General features: G+C 45.4%; 1 protein-coding gene across 1 annotated transcript in view; it reads left to right on the top strand.

Moving 5' to 3' along the window:
- Positions 1 to 17,119, top strand: part of SLC12A5 (solute carrier family 12 member 5) — an 814,812-nt gene that overhangs the window by 543,667 nt on the left and 254,026 nt on the right. Inside the window, exon 6 of the mRNA XM_086932544.1 lies at positions 13,045 to 13,175. Coding sequence (XP_086788670.1) covers positions 13,045 to 13,175 — 131 coding nt within the window. The remainder of the gene's footprint in view (positions 1 to 13,044; positions 13,176 to 17,119) is intronic.

Genomic DNA, 17,119 nt, shown 5'->3' on the forward strand with positions numbered 1-17,119 from the left:
CTCAAAATAGTTTAGTACATCTTATGGTAGTGCTCTCTCACCCTCTCTCTCGTTCTGTGTCCCTCACTCCCTTTCTCTTCTTCCTGGTTTGCTTCTCATGCTTTGCTCTCTCTGCTTGTGCTGGTCACCATTTCTCCCTTTTTGGATCTCTTTCATGGACTGTTGGTCAATGCACCCGGTCCTCGCCCCCACTTCTCTGCACCTTCTCTCATTGGTCTCCTGTTCATCCTCTTTCCCCTCTATTATCTGGTGTTATGGAATCTTAACTTTATCCCAAGGGTTTGCGCTAAACGTTGACTCCTCTATACTAATCTCATTATGGTTGGCGGTGATTGTTTTCTGGGGGTAGTAATTAGCGACATGGTAATTAGCATTGCCATTGAGTTAATTACTACTTTAATGTCCCCTATAAGCGAGAAGGGGCATTTGAACTTCCTGTTTCCCTGGTGAGTGGGAGAGCCCCCTCCCTGAGAGAAACATCTGAGATCATACAGTGCAAGCCACTGAGTTTAGCAGCATCACAGCTATAGGCGGCTATTGCTATGTCTGTCTGCTATGCTTGTGTTTCCACATGCAAGCACTGTGAGCTGTCCAGCCATGCCTGCATTTTAACAACCTGGAATCACTCCAGTGTCATTGTAATTTCATTTATATATTGCTTCATACCCCCGATGAAGGGCTATGGATGGGTAGCATGGTATGTGGGAGCTCTTGGACGCAAGAGTCTGTGTCTATCACTTCGTTTATGTCAGTAGTGTTTTGATGTCATGCTTGTAGACCAAATGAATGTTCTTTTGGCCACTGCCCCTTGGAATGGATGGAAGTCAAAAGGAGTGAGGGACAAATGCTTCAGCAAAGAATAGTTGAATGTAAACATAGTGTAGGATGGAGAAGAACAACCTGATATCAGATGACCATGCCTGGCCACATTGGACCTGCAGAAGCGGACAGAAAATAAAGCAACATTAGGATAGGATAGGATTCTTATTTATAAAGCTCACAAATGCCAACAGCGTCTTGGCGCTAATGTAAGTGAGGGGATGCTGTCCAAATGTCGAACTATAGCTGCGAAAACAGCAGCGTCTTTACGGCCTTCCTGAAAGTTTGATGATTAGACTGCAATCGGAGATTAGATGGCAGCTTATTCCATAAATGAGCTGCCTGGTGAGAGAATGCTTTTCCACCCCATCTTATTCTCCGGATTTTATTTACTTGCAAAAAACAGGCATTACTAGATCTTAGCATCCTAACTGGCGTGTAAGGCCTAAAAAGTCTCTGCATGTCCTAGCTCCTCTACCGTAGAGTGCTTTATGCACAATGCACAAAGCCTTGAACTCTGCGCTTTGTTGTACAGGGAGCCAGTGAAGAGCTCTGATTCCCTTTGACGTGGAGCTACCTTTAGGAATATTCAGCAGCAGCCTAGCAGCTGCATTCTGCAGAGACTGTAGTTTATTACTCTGGGCTTTATCAATTCCCAGAAACATTGCGTTGCAATAGTCTAATTTAGACAGCAAAAGACTCACTCCCACCGACTTTTGCAGAGCTTGGCCGATGAAAGGGAAGATTTTTCTCAATTTTTTTATAAGGTAGAAACAGGACGATGTGAGACTATTTCCCCGCGCTGAGAAATTGAGCTGGGTATCAAAAATTATCCCCACATTTCTCACCTTAGAAACCGGCTTAGGGCATTCTCCTGCACTAGTCGGCCACCACGTGGAGTTTCACAAATAATGTCCTGGCCCAAATTCCATGACCCCTGTCTTATCGGTGTGGTTAGAAAGGCTGGGAAGAAGAGGTAGGGTGTAGAGGGTCACTGCTTAGGATTAGGACTGTGGTTCGTAGCTCAAGTCCAGGATGGCCAAACCAGAAAGTATCTGGTGCCTAGGGTCATCAGTCTCAATTCCCAAAAATCTGTCATATTTTAGATGACAGCAATTCCTTGATAAATCTTAGATTTTTGGGCAAACCATTCCAAAGGGTACATGCTAGTGGCAGGATTGATCAACCCAGAGTCCGCTTTCTCTAATCTAGAGCGGCAACGGCAGATTTTTATCATTGGTTCTTAAAAACTGCATAGAGTGGTAAATGTGAAGTCGGTGTTTCAAATAGCTCAGTGCACCACTGTACCCTATGCTAAGTACCAGGGATAGAACTTTAAATGGTAATCCTGTTCTTTGTTTGTGAAAATGGTTACAGCCCTGGCTGTGGAATTTACAAGGACGTGCACTTTACGCACATGCGCTTTTGAGATACCAACTTGAAGAAAATTACGGTAATCCATTTTGGAACCAGTAACGACTTTGGCAATCTTAGAACGATCTTTCTCCTCCAGTAGATAGCTTGTTTCTCTATTTGATCATTTGAAGGCAACACGTTGTATTTACCTGTATATCCATGGACAGGTGGAAAACAAAAGTTGATTCTATTGTGTTATCCTTTTCTTTGATTCCAACTTGGATCCATTCCAGACTTTCTTCATTTTGACAATAGATCAATATATACAAAATGTATATTAATGAAATAATGTATGCAGTCACTGATTAATTTGGAAAGTTGACATGGATCTGGTGCACTACGACATTTGTTGATCTCTCCTGGCTTAGGAAATGCTGTAGAATGATCAGATATAGATACAATTTCAGACACCATGGGCTTATGCGTCATGTTACAATATAAAGAGTGTTATTTTAAGATTGACTTTGTCAAAGGGTCATAACACTAAAATATAAAAAGTGAGCCTATTGGCTATATCAATGGGTCAGCATATCAACATATATAAATCAGACCGATCATCTTTGTCAAAAAAATCATCAATAACTATATTAATTTATTTAATTCACACTATACAATGTTTAATTGAAGTTTTATTAAAAAAAAAACCAAGGTATTTGAACCTTTTTTAAACATTTTCAGCCCACACAATACAGTCATAAAAACAACCACATGAAGGGCATAGAGCTCTAGCTAGGCGTGCTTAAAAAAATACAAGCTCTTCTGGTGTTATGGATTCAATGATCCAGGAAACTTATTTTTACTTTTTTTAATGTTGCTGGCTCAAATAAACACTGAAAGTCACCAGTTTAGTTTACAGAGCTAATCAGAACTATTGCTTCTATTTTAACTATAACGAACTGAGACCGACTATATTAGGCATAGTTTGCAAACTGCAAACACTCATTTTCAGCAGAAGCACACGCCTTCTGCCCAATCAAATCCTGTAGGAAATCGTATCAACATGTGAGCAGGGCCAATGACTCACTCTCAGTAGGACTGCTTAAAGTCCTTTTTGTACAGCAGGCCGCCACATCAAAAACTAATTTTACTGTGTGAGGAGGAGGCATGCCCCTGGAGAGAGCAGGGTCTTGTGCCGAGAAACACCTAAGAGGCACTTCTGCGACCTACCCGCCACTAAGCCTAACCCCCCAAAAATCTTCAGAAGTAATACAATCCAAGTTACAATGTTCATTTGAAGCAAGATGAAGAGTAGAGATTGGAAGATGGAAATGTGAGAAGAGAAAGGAGAACAAAAAGTGAAGTAGCAGAGGCAGGAAGGGTCGGAAAGAATTGTGAGAATGGAAGGTAGGAGAACGGAAGGTGAGATTAGAAGTATTGTAGAAGAAAGTATGGGGAGAGAGTGGAAGACAGAGTGCAGGGAGGGATAAAGGGGGAAGAATGGCAGGTAAGGAGAACTGATGGAGAGAGGAAGGAAGGAAACAAGACTAAATGCGGGAAAGAAAGAAAACATGAAAAAGGAGAAAAGAAAGAAAGAAAATATGCTAAAGTGCAAGGAAAGAGGGGTAGAAAAGCGATAACGAAGAGGAAAGAGGAAGTCAAAAGTATGAGAGATTGAATTGAGCAGAAGGAAACCACAGGGAAAGAGGTCTGCAATATTGGAGATACAAAGAGACTGGGAGAGGGAAGGAGTAGTGCAACGAAGGATGTGATAGTGAGGGATATAGATGAAGAGAGAGGGAGTGAAGGAACAATCTACTGCTCCATAAGCCCCCTTCCTCCTCCAGCACTCAGTGACTCTAAGCCTGCGTGGAAGGAGGGGGAGGGCATGTGTAATTAATGTTATTTATCACGGTGTCAGGGCGAGCGATGCTTATTGATCTCCGCCTGGCTTTGGGAATCCACCAGAGGAAGGCAAGGACCCGCGCGCTGCCCCCTGGGACGGGAACAATATGAATGCCTGTGCAGGAGCCTGGCAGCTGCGTGCGCGCGCCTCCCCTCAGCTGCAAGGCCAGGACCTACCTCTCAGGGGCAGCTGCATGTGCCGCTTGCAGCTTCCTGCAGTGAGGTGAAATATTCCATGTTCACTTGTGCCTGTTTTTTCAGCTTTTCTCTCTGTGCCGTAGCCGGTGGAGGGATTAATGAATGAGTTAATGAATTCAGTTATCCGCTGTCTGCGTGTGTGTGTGTGCTTGTGTGCCTGCGTGTCTGTTAGTGCGAATGCATGTGTGTATACTCTTGTGTTTAATTTTTTTAGGTCTTGCCTAGCGATGCAGCGCATGTGCTGCCCGCTTTGGCGAGACCTATTGTTGTCGATTTAGCTTCCAAAGGGGGACAGGAGATGTGCATGTGCCTGGACAGGCGATGTGCACGTGTATGCTCTGTTCTCTCTAAGATCAGCTCCCTTTCAGTGCCTCAAGGTACCGGCCTCTAAGCGTAAGTTCAGTGCGTAAAACCCTTCACCTTTGTATGCAATATTACTTTGAATGATTTTCACTGCTTTTGACCTTCGAAATCTGTGCGATCCATAAGATCACATTCTTTGAAGCGCCTTGACAAGCCAGCTTCTGTGAGGTTAGATCCCATTAAATCAATTGGATCAAAGCACCAACGCTCTATATTTAACCTTATTAATTTTCGCCGGTAGATGCTCTGTCTCTGTTTGCTATAATCAGGTTACTCCAACAATGGTGGCGGGAAGCACCAGCTTCTGTGCGCTTAATTTAATCACTTCTTTTCATCACTGGATACTCTGCCTTTGTGCAAGGTGACACACGCACACACGTGCACACAGCTCTCCTTAACTGGTAGCAGGAGAGACCCCCAGAGGCGCGAGGGGCACCTGTTCACACAGCTGTGCTACTGGAGGGATGTGTCATTCCTTCACCTGTCTCCTTCAGCTGCCTGCTCTTTAGTATTCCCATGTCACCTCTGTGTCTTCTCTCTTTCTAAATCCCTGCTTCCCTTCCCTAGATTCCTATGACATGGGCATGTCTCTTCTCTCTCCCCCTAGACCCTGCCTCCCTTCAAGATGTCTATTTTGACTCATTCTTCCTTGTGCACTCCTACCTTTCTCATGCACCTGCTTCTTTGCTTGTGCTTTCTGTCTCATGCACTCACTTCCTCACTTCTCTCTTCCTCCTCTTTAATCTCGCTCGCATCCTTCTTGTGTCTCTTCTCGACACCCAGCACTCACTCACTGATTCTCCTCTTCCATCATGTCTCTCTCGCTTTCTTTCATTCTCTTCTGTTCGGGCATTTTCCTTCTCTTGCTCCAAGACCCAGAGCCACCCCCTTTGTAGCTTCTACCTGTGCTCCAGATGTCTCTCCTTCGTCTCTCTAATTCCACCCTCTGCCATCCTCTTTTCCTATTTGGCCGGGCCTCATTACCTCTCGTGCATCAAAACACACTCCTCTCTGCGCCCTTCTCTATCCCAGCCCTTCTGTCTTCTCTGCACACCAATACTTCTCCTGTCCTCCCCCTTGTCCTCCTGTGGCTGGCCCCACTTCTATCCCCTTCCATCGTCCCTCTTTTAGTTGTCTCGTGAGGCACTAATACCCCTGCCATGCCCTTGTACAGCTCTGGAGCACCCGCGTGGATCAGGCGAACACGCGCAGCTGATCCAAGCTCATCTCCTGTGACGTCACTGTAGGTTTTGATTCCCCCTCACAGTGAGCAGGACATTCGTCTGTGCCCCTTAAGGACCCTCTATGTTAATTGGCTTCAGACCCCACTGCATTGCTTTTGGGGCTGAGGGACACCCACAGTGCCCCCCCCCTCTTTGATAGAGTACCTGTTGTCCTTGTTGGTCATACTTTCAGGGACCGGAGATGATGTCACTGAAGCTTCTAGTGAAGTGTAGCTCTTTACCCGTCTCATTCACTGCGCACCAGCCTTCCCTGGTTAAAAGGTTCTGCCAGCTTTCCACCACCAAAACCCTTCACCTTCCTGTGTTTCAGAGGCGTACCTGTACTGTGTTTGTGGCGGTGGACAAGGGTGAGGCCTGTACGCATGCCTGTCTAGGTGCAGCAGGGAATTTATTTTGGCTTCCCTGCTTTTGAAGGGCAGCAGGTGGCAGTAGAAGGCTGTGGGTCTTTTCGTTGTGTTCAGGTCCTTTGTTAACCTGGGAGCCTGAACTCGAATATTTCTTCCTTGTCTTCGGTTCCTACTGTAGAGGAAGAAGACACAAGCAGGGAACAGCACCAACACAGGGGCTATTTATCACACTGCAGCTGTGTAAGTCACTACAGTGAGTAACTTGCACTTACTCCCTCATGGTCTCCCACGTGAAGACTAACGGAAAGGTTATGCAGCAACCACCATCCACCATCAAAATGCAGGAGATGGCATCACGCTGATCACTCAAGGCTTTTCTTTGATCCGCTCTAACATCCAGATTTTGAAAGGTCCCATTACCATCCAATGAAGTTTGGAGAAGTAAGATTAGATGAGGATTTTCTTGTTAAAAATAAATCCAACAAGCATTTGCAATACAATAGGTCTCCCATGTACGCATGTTTAAGCTATTGACATTGCAAATAACAATGCCTTTTATTTTTGTTTTAGTTTTTAAAACATAAATAAAAGTCATTGTCATTTAGAATGCCAATAATTTAAACTTGCGTAAATGCGAGACCTGTTGCATTGCAAATGCTTGTTTTATCTTGCGTAGGAAAGGGAGAAGTAAAAACATTCAGTCAGAGTTCTCTGCCCCAATAAATTTTTAACAGGCGTCCCCCTCATATACAATAAATAAACTCAAGGATTACATTCTTCAAAGAGACCAGCATAGGATCACCTTGCAATAATACGGTGAAGGAGAACCCTATGATGAAGTATGTCACCTAATGTGAATGAGGGGTACCTTCCTATTTATATTAAAAAGTGAAAGAAAGCAAATGAGACTACTTTAATGAGCAGCCATTGGTATAGAAGAGGAAAGAATGATTAGATAATATGGAATAACAGTGTTGACTAATAATGTAAGAGAGCACCCCTAGTCTTTTGTTGATCGATTTATTGTATTGGACGCGGTGGTGGTGGCGGCAGGCCAGTTCTTAATTTGATAAAGACTAAAACATAGAAGTAGCATGCTAATTCCAATCAAAAATCTCAACAATTTCTATTTTTAGTGTTATTCAACAGACAGATAACGAAAATTCACATAAGTATTCTTTCAAACACAAAATGTTGAAGTTGATTTTCTTTATTCTGAAGCATATATCAGATTCAGTCAGCTTTCAGAGGTGCCATCAATATATTCATGTATATCCAATTACCAGATTAACAGCCAACGCGTTTCGTCCCCACACTGGACATCATCAGGGCTGTAAATAAGGAAAAATAAAAAATAACATCACCATAAAATCAAAACATATTTAATAATACATTCCTGGTCTCGTTAGTTGATTTAACATTGTATATTAGAAGACGAATTGCATAATGTGGTCTCAGCAGTGATAACACCCTGCCTATTGAACATTCTATTCACCGTATTCTGGTCAAAAAGCCATAATTGTTAACAACCAAATAACATTCCACACTGATGCATGATCCCTAGAGTTAGACATGGAGATCTTCCTTACATTAGATTCGAAGTGTAAACTGAGTTCCAATACTACCTAGTCTGAGCATTGGGAACCCCACCCCGTCATCGCGTAATATTCTATCCTCTTTAAACACCATCTACTCCACCGCTCACCTTGCATAAATATTCCCATCAATATTCTCAAGAAAAATATCACTGTGCCACAATCCGTTTGGGTACGCTCCTCGAACTGCCATGAAACCCGGTGCAAAATACTGCGAATATATAAGGAAAATGTGTGAATTTTCCCGCTTCATATTCTAACTGATTTCTGAACTTCCCATAATATTCTGCTACGAGTTTTACCAATCTTAATTTGCACGTGTTGCGCTCAATTCCTTGAAGTACCCTTCTGTGCTGCTCATTTGTTGTTCTATATTGCAATCTTCAAACAAAACTATAATTTAAATTCGTAAATAAACCCATTGCCCAACCATGTATTGCTGCCTCACACATAATCCCCCTACAAAAATATTTAAAAAACGTCTTACCTATCAAAAAACAGTCTTGAAGCACACACTTTCACAATTTAAGCCATATCTAACCCCCAGCTGTCTGTGTCGTCGTATCAACCAATGGGCGTTGGTTACCTGCTCCAGGGCCCTTGCAACGTCAGCACAGCATTGGACCATCTGGATTTGCATGGCCAATGATCTGCGCGAGAGCTGGGAAGTGGCGCTCCCAATCAGGTGATTGGAACGTGTGTAGGCTGATAGCCATGTGAGCAGCTGCCTGTGGCGTCTGCGGGTGATGTCCTGCTGCGCTACCATCAACTGGTTGCTCTCCTTCACCGCTTTGGTCAGTTCCTGTACACTCTCAGTGAGGAGACTAATGTTGCGTGCAGCTTTATATAGCTGCAGCTGCATTGCTGCCATGTGCTGTGCCTGTTTATGGCGCACAAAGCGATACAAAAGGGAATGATGGACGGAGCGTTTGAGCAAATCAAACACTCACCCCCAGTCAACTGAACTGGGTTTAATCCATCACCATTCTTTAGCTCACTCAGCCACCCCAGTTCAGACATGGCCATATGCAAATCAGTCTGTCCGTGTGTAGGCTGATAGCCGTGTGAGCAGCTGCCTGTGGTGTCTGCGGGTGATTTCCTGCTGCGCTACCATCAACTGGTTGCTCTCCTTCACCGCTTTGGTCAGTTCCTGTACACTCTCAGTGAGGAGACTAATATTGCGTGCAGCTTTATATAGCTGCAGCTGCATTGCTGCCATGTGCTGTACCTGTTTACGGCACACAGCAAGCATCTGAGCCTCAATGCCCAGGCCCAAGTTGTGTGCATGTTGCTCCATGTCTGCTGTGGTGGGCACGGAGCGCTGCTGCCGTAACCTGCTGCAGGCGTGGGCACGCACACTCGCTGGGCGTCGTGTCTGCCTCCTGGGTGGGGGTGGGATCTGCTCCACTGCCATGAGTGCTGAGTGGTGAGGGTGTGCTCCACCTGCTGGGGTGTCCCTGGGTCTCGGTGCAGGTGCAGCTGCAAGTTCATGTCCCGGTGCAGGTGCAGGTGCTGGCTTGCTCTCCCCTTCCGTCTCTTCAGGTGTCTCCGCAAGTTGGAGAATCTCACTGTCAGACGTGTCAGCATCCGCAGCACCTGTGATGTGGATGAGTGCATGATTAATGATAAGATTCAGGCACCTGGGATGTTGCAACATGCATGCAGCTTCGCTATTGCTTAATGTTTGCATTCCCTGACTGGCTTTAGTGGTCTGTGTTACTAAACTATTCTGACTGTGTGTTGCTATCAGGGCACATTGACACACTACAGGTTCCACAATGCATTTGGGCGTTTGGGAGGAGCAGGGACTAGATTACTGGGGTTCCAAATATGGATTGCACTGGCGGCATGGGCATTGTTAGGGTAGGGGGTCTCAGTAGCATGGCTCTTACCTTGAGATTGGTGTGTGGCGCGGGAGGTGTCCAGTTCAGTAACGCCCACGCAGGCTGCAGGGTGGATGGTGTCCTCTACTAGGTCCCCCATGGGTGTGTTTTCAGGGACTGTGGAGTGTCCTCCTCCCGTAGCCAGTCTCTCCCCCAGTCTCTCAACAATGCGCTCCTTGGCACGGCCTCTGAGGTCGTACCACCTCTTTTTTAGATCATCGATGGACCGGTGCGTGACTCCCACCGCGTTCACCTTAGCCTTGATGCGCACCCAGATGCGCCTCTTGGTAGCCTTGGGCACCTTCCGGGACAGCTTCCCAAACAGTTGGTCGTGGTCCCTGCTGACTCCTTCTATCAGGTACTCCAGTTCTTTTTCGCTAAATTTTATTTTGCGCTGCCTCGGTTTTTCACTTTGTCCTGCAGCTTCCTGGAACATTGTGGTATTTTTTTCAATCCTGTATTGGCACTGCAGGGTGTGTCTCTTGTATCCAGCTCTGTGATCCAAATGATGCATGGAGCAGGCTACTTCCTGGTAGTGATGTCATCATTGTGCTCAGGATGCGACTTCACGTTTTTGCGATCTCGCAATCTGCGATATCGCTAAGTGTGATTTCGGTAATTGTGGATTCGCAATTAGGGGGTTGGAAACAGCTGACTGCGATTTAATAGGGATTTTTGCGGATTCGCATTTGCGATTGCGGGCGGTTGCGATTCGTAGATATTTAGCGTTTTCGATGATGCATCCAATTCTGCGATTTCTAAATAGCGATTCGTTATTTTTCGCTATTTGGGATTCGCAGAATGGGTGCTTGATGCATCTAGGGGTTGAAGATTTTGACAGAGGTTTTGAGGAAACACAAAAGGGTCCATAATTCGAGCCTATGAGCAAAATATGCCCCCACAAAGTGTACTTGGAGTTGCAAAATGGGATGCTAATACTGCCAATTTGGCATCACTGGAAATTGATGGGGTAGATGGTATTGGGCCTAGGTGGCACAGCTGCCCACCTGTCGTAATGCTGCAACTCAAGAGACTGAGTCAGTGCTCCTATAGATAAGTTGGTGTTGCTAGCTATGATGCAGCAGGAGGGTATGCAACCTTTACAAGGCAACTTTTACCACGCAGTGCTGTTACAACGCATGTATTACAACGAAAACCATTACAACGCATTACACTGGGGGGCGCTCCAGGATAAGGAATAGTTTTAATTTACTATCCAACATCTTCCCTAGTGTCCACGGGGACTGGAGTTGGAATAGTAAATTAAACTATTCACTATCCAGCACCCCCAAGTGTAATGCGTGGTAAAGGTTTTCGTTGTAATACTTGCGTTGTAACAGCATGCATGGTAAAAGCATGCCTTGTAACCTCATACATCCCAGCAGGAGTTGTATATTCAATGCAATTAGAATTCTGCAATTCTGCAGCCGCAAAATTTTGTGCATAATAATGAATGTTCCCCATTTGCCACATATTCCATCATCTGCTCGATAATCTGCGGATTTTAACAAAACAAATCTACCGTAAATGGATCAAAAGTTACTAAAACTGCAGCAATGCTTGTTGCTGTGCAGTGGAAGTCCCTTCACAAAGGTTGACTGGCCACCTTTTAGTTGCTTATTGATGTTTTTGGGTGTTAAATAGGTACCAATGAGGTGAACCCTTTGCCCATGCAGTGTTAACGTGGTTAAAATTAACAAGTTAATGAAATATTCTTTCATAACGTGTCGCTTTATGCCACATAAGTTGCCTTTTCTTGCCATATAAACTAGTCTAGTTTCCTCCTCCCCTGCTGCATAATGGCACTGCGTGCATTATGGCACCCAAACAAAACAGCAGGTGGGATACACAGAGATTCTAGTGAGGTAGGAAATACTATCTATAATAAGGACTTTTCTAACACACAGAGACTGGTAAATGAGTATTCTACTAAAGCCTACAGGAACATGTTATTTGCATATCTCTTTAATTGCCACAGCTCTGGTCATTATGAGCGAACAATGGTTGCTAGGAAGGCAGAATGCTGGACAGGGCTCACAATCCTTAGGTAACCTCGCGATTTTCTTCTCCTGCTCTCACAGGGTAAGGTCGACTTTTCATTTTCTTGCTGGTTGCCTATCCAGTTTTTTTTTTCTCCAGCAACATTCATCACAGAATGCCTTGCCCTTCAACTTTTCTTTCTGCTGTATTTTAAATGTCCCAATTTGTATGTGTTAGGCGGCGCATCAATGAATGGTATCTAAAACTCATCATTACCTGCGATTTGGAAGAAAGGAGTTGGTAAAGATGATGGAGGGATACATTGTGGTTAGGTTCTAAAACTATCAGATATTTAATGGAGTGAATGTTAGCTGTATTGTTTTTATATCGAGAAAGTATCCATATTTTTCTCGCGCTGCTGTTTGTTACTTGGGAAAATGTAACAAAAACTACTGTGATTTAAACAAGAATGTGTCTATAGGGATTACGAATTTTAAGTGCGCGGGCTCAAGATTCCTTTCCACATGGGTATAGATAATCCTAAATCTATTTCTGATCTCTAAGTCAGCTCCTAAAACTATACTACAGTTTAGGAGTAGTAAATTTAGGACTCCTAACTTTAGGACTCCTAACCTGAGAAAAATCCTAACTTTAAGACTTTCGGTATTCACAGAAGGTATTTAAGAGTCCTAAAGTTAGGAGTCCTAACTTCTGTGAATATCGAAATGAGTAAGTGCCTTCTGTGAATACCAAATTGGTAGGAAGTTTAGGATTTTGTTAGTTCTGTGAATCGGGCCAAGTGTGTTTAACCCTTTCTAGCATTACTGATAACCTTGGAATGTGCGCACCCCTTCCTGGAAATGCGTGCAATCTGGTAATAGCGCCACCTGCTCTTTTGCACCCCACCTCCCGCAAACCAGATGAATGTACCTATTGGTAGAACCAGTCCATCTAGAGAAGACAACCCACAACATTCCAAGGTGTGTGTGGCCGGTGGTATCACTGGCAGTAGCCCAATTCACATACCTCCTGCTGTCATGGCTTTCAAGTTGTGGTGTGTGCATACACATAGAGGGCTACCAACAAGGCGAGCATTGCTCCCTTGATCGTTGCCTCGTATCGCTTGACAGCTCTCCACTCCAGGTTTCCGTGTGTCGCACCTACAGTCATCGCCCGCTTCACCCTGGCGTCAATGTGAACTCCCCAACCATCAGATCCCCACATTGCGTGTGCCCGCCTCCTGCTGTTGCTCGGCTGCTGTTATAACTCTGCTCTCTTCTGCTAGATTTGGGCTCTTCATTGGTAGTTTTGGTTGTGAACTGCTAGTAACCACAAGTTTTTTTTCCTTTTTCTGCAGCTGGGGGTTCATACTACATGATCTCGCGGTCTCTGGGCCCAGAATTTGGAGGAGCAGTTGGGCTCTGCTTCTACCTTGGCACCACCTTCGCAGGCGCCATGTATATTCTCGGGACCATTGAAATTCTTCTGGTAAGTGAGTGCTCGTTGGAGTTTGGGAGACATAAATGGAGGCTGGGGTGCAAGTGGGACCCAAGAGAGTGGGGACTACAAAGAATAATTTCTGTTGAGGGCAGATAGGAACCATGAGTCCATCAGTGGCGGCTGGCATATACCGAGGGTGGAAGGGCAAAGGGCACAACCAAAAAAAGAAACTTACCTTCCTTTCCTCACACCACAACGTCCTTCTCCCTCTGGCGCCTTCTGGAAGCCCCTGAAGCCGGAAACTGCACTACCCAATCCTGGTGCTGCTTTCACAGCATAAAAACAGTGCCAGGATTGGATAGAGTGGCCTCTCTCAGTGCTCTTAATAGCTTTGGAGGTCTGTGCTTCAAAATGTTATTTTATTATCCCTGTCCCGTCGTATGTCAACTTCCCGGCCCCACCGCTCTTACCTGTACCGGTACTCCTGGTTTTGTATTCTAGACAATTGTACAACTGACTCTCAAGTCTAAGTATATCAAGGTACAAGAATATCACGCACAAAATATCGAGGACCAAAATATAAAAAGGTATGTGCATAACGGGGAAGTATAGACTTACTATTCCTAACTCCATGTCTACTCACATTGAAGATATATATCGTCAAGGTGCGTGTGTGCAGGGTTAGGTATAGAAAATGTATGCTTACTTACCTTTTGATATTTTGATTTTGATATTTTGTCCCTGATATTTGTAAACTTCAATATTCTAGCTTCGTTACTCGGGGGGCATGCTGTTTTAGATATGGCGGCCATTCAGGCACCCTATGAAGGGGGCGTCTTGTAGGAACCCATGTCAGGCAGAGGCAACTCTAGAACATTTTATAAGATGCAGATTAATCATTGATGGAGTCAAACCCCAATGCTTGTTTTCTTTCCTTTGAATAATTAGTAATCACACAATTGATAGGAGAATTTCAAATTCTTCAACTCATGTATCTGTATTGACTCTTGTTTCATCCCTGCAGGTTAACACTCCATTTTCAGGTTTTTTAAAAACATTTTTGCTGCTCATGTTTCACTCTCTGTGGACACATTATGGGTTTGGAGCTATCGCAAGGCTTTTCTTGCAGAGTACCTTCATGCCTGTGAGTTGCAGGATACATTCTGGATGATGTATTTGTTGATTTCTTAGACTTTCAGAGTCTTCTGTCTCCGGCACACATGGATCAAAGTTGGTTATTTGATTCAACCTGCATTTTTTCTCAGGCTGTCGCTATCTCAGATTGCTCCTCTGTGGTCTGGTGATCCATCGCAGACGTTAGAGATACTAACAGTAGTGATAGCAGCCGCAGCACATGCAGGTAAGAGCAGTGGGGTGGTGGGCCCGGTCAGGGGGTGGGGGGATTTCAACGGGCGATGATGAAGGAAAATTAATTATTTATTTAATTTTCCCTCGACATCGTCCATCGAAATCCCCCCTCCCCCACCGGGACCCACCGCTCTTACCTGCACGGGCCACATCTGAGAGATAGTTACTTTAAACCAAAGAGAGCAAATTTTACTGGATTACCTCTGTGCACATTCGGAGGCGACGTGCTAAGAGTGACTTTGTTCCACTTGTTGGGCTGTCACAACTAGTGTCCGGCATTGCCGCCTGTGACCGCAGGCAAGACACAACTCCCAGAGAAGGAGGAACTTGAAGTAAAACGTTCAGATGTGTAAATCGTAAATCATACGTTCTTGTATAGCGCCTTTCGCCGTAAGGTCTCACGGCGCTTGCTTTGGGAACCCGTCCTGGCCTTTCCCTGCAAGATTACCCCTACTGGGCATCCCCAAGGTGAAGACCAGGCATCCCATCGCGGTGGGGCCGTAGTGGAGATTAAGCAAGCTAGTTACGTGTGGAGGAGAAGTGTTTCCGCTCCTACTAACCACCCCCATCTCCAAAACCCACATTTTGCAAGTAGGGGTATGCAAAATTCGGGTAATTTGCTTTCACATAATCATGTAAAATTTCTGGAAAATTATGCAAACTTAGTGCAAAATGCGAATCCATCCTTTAGTGATACATTTTAAAGTGAAATGCATCCTACCTTGTGTTAAGGTTTGACATGAGGATGTATTCCGTCTTAAAAATGTGTGAAACACAATTGCCATGAACATAACGTGCACGAGTAAAGGGCGCTCAATAACAGATGTCTGTTGTTAGCCAACTCAATGATGGTACCCATTTCATCGACATCAGAAGGTTGAAAGGCTGAGTGGAGCCGCTGGGATTTGAAGCTGTGACCATGAGGTTGAACACAGGCCCCTGCGGTGGGCACATTAGTCCACTAAGCCACCAGACCCGGTAATTGCCGTAAAGAACAGCCACTCACAATCGGGTTGTTCACCTTGTAATTTTCCGTGAACGATTACCTGACGTGGTTTGATTACATGTTTTCAGGAATTTCCCATAACAAAAATAATGTGAAATTTACAACATTTAATTATTTACACCGGTGTAATGTAAATTTCTCCCGTGCCTAATTTCAAGCTGCTGCAGAGCATAGGCCTTCCACATCAGCTCACCTTTCCTGCAGTAGACTAGAAAACCATACAAGTGACACGGAAGTGACAGACTGCCGAGACAGCGACAAACTGCGTGCCTGTCTCCGCAGCTGCGCCTTCCCTGTCCCTTACCTCGCTCCTGTTTCTTCAGCTTGCCACTTACCTGCTACTTCGCTGTCACTTCCTTGTCACTGAACTGGAAACGTGTGCAGTGACAGGCCGCAGTGACAGACCGCAGAGACAGGTGCATCTGACTTGAAGGCAGTAGGCCGCAGAGACATGTGCACACTGACTTGAAGGCAGTAGGCCGCTAAAACAGAGGGCCGCCGCGCCTATCTTGCAGCCTGCTTCTTCACCGTGCCTGTCTCTGGAGCCACTAGACAGGAGTGTGGAAAGGTGACAGAAAAGTTTGCAAGACGCAGAGCCAGGCGCACAGTGACATGGCGGCCTCTGGATGCAGAGACGCAGACTCGCTCTGCGCCTCTCTTGCAGCCAGCTGCTTCCCTGTCATTGAAATGGGGAGAGGGAAACAGCAGACATGTCCTCAGTAAGTCCTTCCTCTCTTTCAAAGGCAGCATTCCAAGGGTAGCGCGTGTAAGTACACAGCAGCTGGGCCCTCGTGCTCTCCCATTCCCTCAGTCTTGGAGTGACGCATGACGTGCTAAGCAGGCCCCAGCATCAGGGAGGGTGGACAGGCGGTGAATGCCAATGAGACCTGGCAGAGGTGCTTCACAAGCAGCAGGGCATCATGGCACGACACGTGGTAGGCACTCTGGAGGCGGGTGGGACAGGGGGCTGTGGGCACAGTGTGCCATCAAGCTTCTGGACTGCGCCGCAATCCTTGTATGACACTGGCATCAAGTAATGCCACAGCATCTCCGCATTAATAGAGTTTGACGACTGCCCAATTCAAAATGGCGAAGGAGCAGCTGGCATACAGTGGATCAGTGCACATTGTGCATCCATTGCACCAAATGGAGGCTTCACTGTCTATCCTCTGCAATGGCAGCTTTCCTTTGGCAATGCAAGGACATGTGATGCATGCAACTAATTCCTGACCAGTAGCAGGGCCGTCTTAACAGCATTATAGGCCCCCGTGCAAAGCAGTGCACTGGGCCCTACCTATACAACAATTCACAGGAATAAAAATGTTTAACAGCAAATTAGTATTAAACTGTGGTCTACATGGGGCCACTATGTTTGTGGGGCCACCGGTCAACTGCCCAGCGTGCCCATGTGTTAAGATAGCACTGCCCAGTAGTTAATTTTAAAAAAATACACTCCATTTGCTTATCTGTTGTGACTCTGAAGCATCAAAAAAAAACAACAGTTATAAAGGTAAGAATGGGTTATGGTACAGAGGGCAGTGTGTGGAGAGGTTAGGGGATGGGCAGAAAAAATAGATTGATGAAGCAAAAACTGGAGCACTAGAGAGAGCAGAGACAT

Source organism: Lissotriton vulgaris, chromosome 7 (genome assembly GCF_964263255.1).
Source record: "Lissotriton vulgaris chromosome 7, aLisVul1.2, whole genome shotgun sequence".
In the NCBI taxonomy this organism is placed as follows: Eukaryota; Metazoa; Chordata; class Amphibia; order Caudata; family Salamandridae; genus Lissotriton; species Lissotriton vulgaris.